Below are 3318 nucleotides of genomic sequence, written 5' to 3'. Positions count from 1 at the left end.
TTCCACACAATCATAAATCCCGCTCGGTTCGTGTTAATGTTTGCACTTTCAAGTGCTGGTGCCCCCCGACCGAGACGGACATTAAATTATTTATGTTAGCCATTCCCGCAACATCATGCAGCCACTACTGCGTGATGCGAATGTAAAAATAGAATGCACTTTCAGTTGACAGACGAAGCGACTAACATTCACTTCATTCGTTCTCTCTCACTCTCTCTCGCAGGATGCCCGGCGCCAGCCTACAATAACGTCCTGCAATCCGCCATCGTGCCAGCCACCGTTGTATCGAAGCCAGGCCGAAGTAGGACGAGCCGCATCACCAGTGGCCGTTGGACCAGAACATAGGTCGAAGGTTAATACCGACGACTGACTGAAAAAGGAGCAAAACGAAGGAAGTTGCACTTCAACCGACGACCGAAGCGAATCTCGGGATGTATATGTGTGGGATGAGTAAGAGTTTTGTCGCCTTCCCTGACCACCACCGACGCACTGGCAGTGTCTGGACCACTACTCGAGTTCGCTTCACAGCCAACACTGGGGACAACATCATTTTCCCGGTCATCGTCACCGTAGGATAAATAGAAAACGCTCTTCCGCTAGTTTGTAAATAAAGGAGGGACCCTACCCTCCCATCCCAAGTCACGTCTAATGGCTGCCGCAAACGGTGGAGGGGTGGTCGGTGGGTCCTCCATCTTTTCTTCTTTTTTTTAACAACCAATCTTTTTTAACCTCTCCCCCCGGGCCCTATGATAGAGCAACCATATGAGACGACAGGAAGAGGATAGACTAGTGTGTAAGTCAGAATAGTGGAGAAAGTAGCAGCTACTGAAGCGGAGCAACTGAAGATGTTGCGAAGTTTTGTCTTGTCGCCGGTTCACTGCCCACTGGCTTATTGGCCGCCACACAATCTATTTATCGTCCATTAGTAAGCAACGCACTAGAGTATACGGTTACTGGTAGGCCCCATGGTCTGGTCTGGTGCTCCAATATGTGCTATCCGAATGCTTTGTAGCCGAGGTATACGGTAGAGGCAAGCCATGTTCAGGGCATCATGTTTGGTTAGAGCAAAATGTCTTAAAAGTGAAGTGTGGTTGCGTGTCGCAATCCTGTCAGGTGCACTCCTTGAAATGGAATTTATTTATTTAATAGAAGTTAAACTATCGAGAGAGCGAGAGACACGTTTGTGTAAAGAACCTGGATCAACGAAGGAGGGCCATTGGAAGCCTGGTTCATCGACGAGGACGACAACAACAACAGCAGGATGAAAGGAGGGTTGGGCATGTAGGCGTGATTCGAGATACGTGTCGTTGAATGATGCACTTCAATGGTCAGGGAGAGGGAGAGATGATGATGATGATGATGATGAGCAGGGAAGTGATTAGATTGGATTAGAACTATATTTTAACACTATTTATGATTTTATCATTCCCGCTTCCGTTTCGTTTGCGTGAGAGGTGCGAGCGGGCGGATGTTGCTTGCTGTGGCCATCTGGTTCACGTCGAATCCGATAAACGCGACCAAGTGTAACGGACGCGTGTCCGTTGTGAGTATATTTGATGAAACCCACGTACGTGTACGTGCATGATACATTAAATCAAATAACGAATAGTAACAGCAGAAGTAGTAGAAGTAGTGTTATTAGTGGCAAATGTGGTGGCTAGCGAGGCACCCCCACCACCCACAGGATCCGCCCAGGACGAAGACGTTCCACGGGGAGGTAGTGTTTAGTGTGCGCTTCATAGCTTTCGTAATCGAAAGAAATGTAAAAATAAAGTAAATTTTAACCAAAAATCCACCAGAGTGCACGAATGTTCATTCATCGTTTTTTTTTTCTTAGCTAGTGATGCTTTGCAGTATTATCGCTAGTCTAGACGAAGGTATTATCAAACTACAGCCCGAGTGCCCTGTCGCTGTGAACGTGTCATTCCGTACTATTTCTGGTCGAGGCAGACGCGCTGAAGCAATTACGATTACTGTTATCGCGCCAAAGGCCAATGCAAAGTAGTGTGGTTCGAGCATTCGAGCAAGCCGTGCCTTTGTTGGATGCAGCGTTGCTATGGCGAATATGAGACGACACACAGTCAATTGAGCCATCAGCGATCATTATTCCAAGCGTGCAATTCGTGGTGTCACGGTTGGCTAGGTCACGGTTTCAGGCGCCCCAGTTCCCTATATGCGAAGTAGCTGATTGAGAAGCACCTCACCCCTGCCATCGCGGACATAAATTTCTGTAGAAGAGACGCTCGAACGAACTACTGCGTGAAAGAAACTTCATGAAAAGCGAGAATACTTTTTGCTGTGATTTTTTGTGTGGAAGTTTTGTACGAATGCTTAAAAAAAGAACATTCTAGCTTACGAATGAGTAGGCGACGTCCCTTCCGGGGCGACGGAACCTGACGATCGAAAAGAGGAACCAAACCCACACACCACTCAAAGTAATTTCCTTCTAAAAATAGCGCAGAAAATGTCCTGCCACCACCTTTCGCCCCCAAAGGACATCCGGTCTCGCTCTACCACCACGCTACTCTTTCCGGCTTGCATCGCAACGCCCGCTTCGCCGCTGCGTTCCTTGGATGGCCGATTTCCACAGGGACATTGTTTGTAAACAATAGTGCTTCCGTTTCCAAGGATGCGGCCAACACGGCGCCTTCGCCTGGCTTCCTTCCGGTACGGCGACGTGTTCCGGATGTGCTCACGACTGCGTTTCAGAGCCACGCTGTGTGCGTGCACGCTGTTCTTTACGATCTCGGGCGGACTTTATGGCGTCATTTGGACATTTTTTTTAATTAAATTGCCACATTAGTCCAGAGCCGGGCGTCCGTTGCAGCTGTCGCCGTCGTCGTCGTCGTCGTCACAGAAATAGAGGAGCAGGAAATTTCGCGTGCGCCGCCTCTGAGCGCGAATGAGCAATTATGTCGTTCCTCTCCTGTCGTTATCACTAGGCCGGCTCCCGGTCCCGGGAGTGGGATGATCGCATAAAACCGCTCGCGAAGCCGCCTGCGTGTGGCATACGTAATGATTCATTAAAGAATGAAGAAGAAGGCTCACCAATTGAACTGATTGTCGCCAATGTCGAGATCGTGGTACGAATTCTTTCCACCACGAGACCGGCCCAGTGCCCATAGTTTCGATTTCGCACTTCCCTTCCACACGTTCGCACCGGGCACCGGAGACGAATGCGCAGAATCGAGCACGGTTCCACCGTCGTCCACAGCTATCCTGTTTCCGTTCGTTGGGGGGGCCAATAGCCAGCAGCCAGTAGCCAGTAGCAGTAGTAGCAGCAGCAGGGCAGTTCTCATCGGTTCGTCGGTCGTGGTG

At 49.5% G+C, this 3318-nt stretch overlaps 1 protein-coding gene across 1 annotated transcript in view; it reads left to right on the top strand.

The window, feature by feature from the left end:
• Positions 1–345, top strand: part of LOC125955563 (uncharacterized) — a 13965-nt gene extending 13620 nt beyond the window's left edge. The window contains exon 6 of the mRNA XM_049686699.1: positions 224–345. Within this exon, the coding sequence (XP_049542656.1) occupies positions 224–345 (122 nt within the window). The remainder of the gene's footprint in view (positions 1–223) is intronic.
• Positions 346–3318: the final 2973 nt, after the last annotated feature.

This window comes from Anopheles darlingi, chromosome 3, assembly GCF_943734745.1.
Source record: "Anopheles darlingi chromosome 3, idAnoDarlMG_H_01, whole genome shotgun sequence".
NCBI classification, from domain to species: domain Eukaryota; kingdom Metazoa; phylum Arthropoda; class Insecta; order Diptera; family Culicidae; genus Anopheles; species Anopheles darlingi.
Note: the sequence above shows the minus strand (reverse complement) of the source record. Positions and strands in the feature narration are given on the sequence as shown.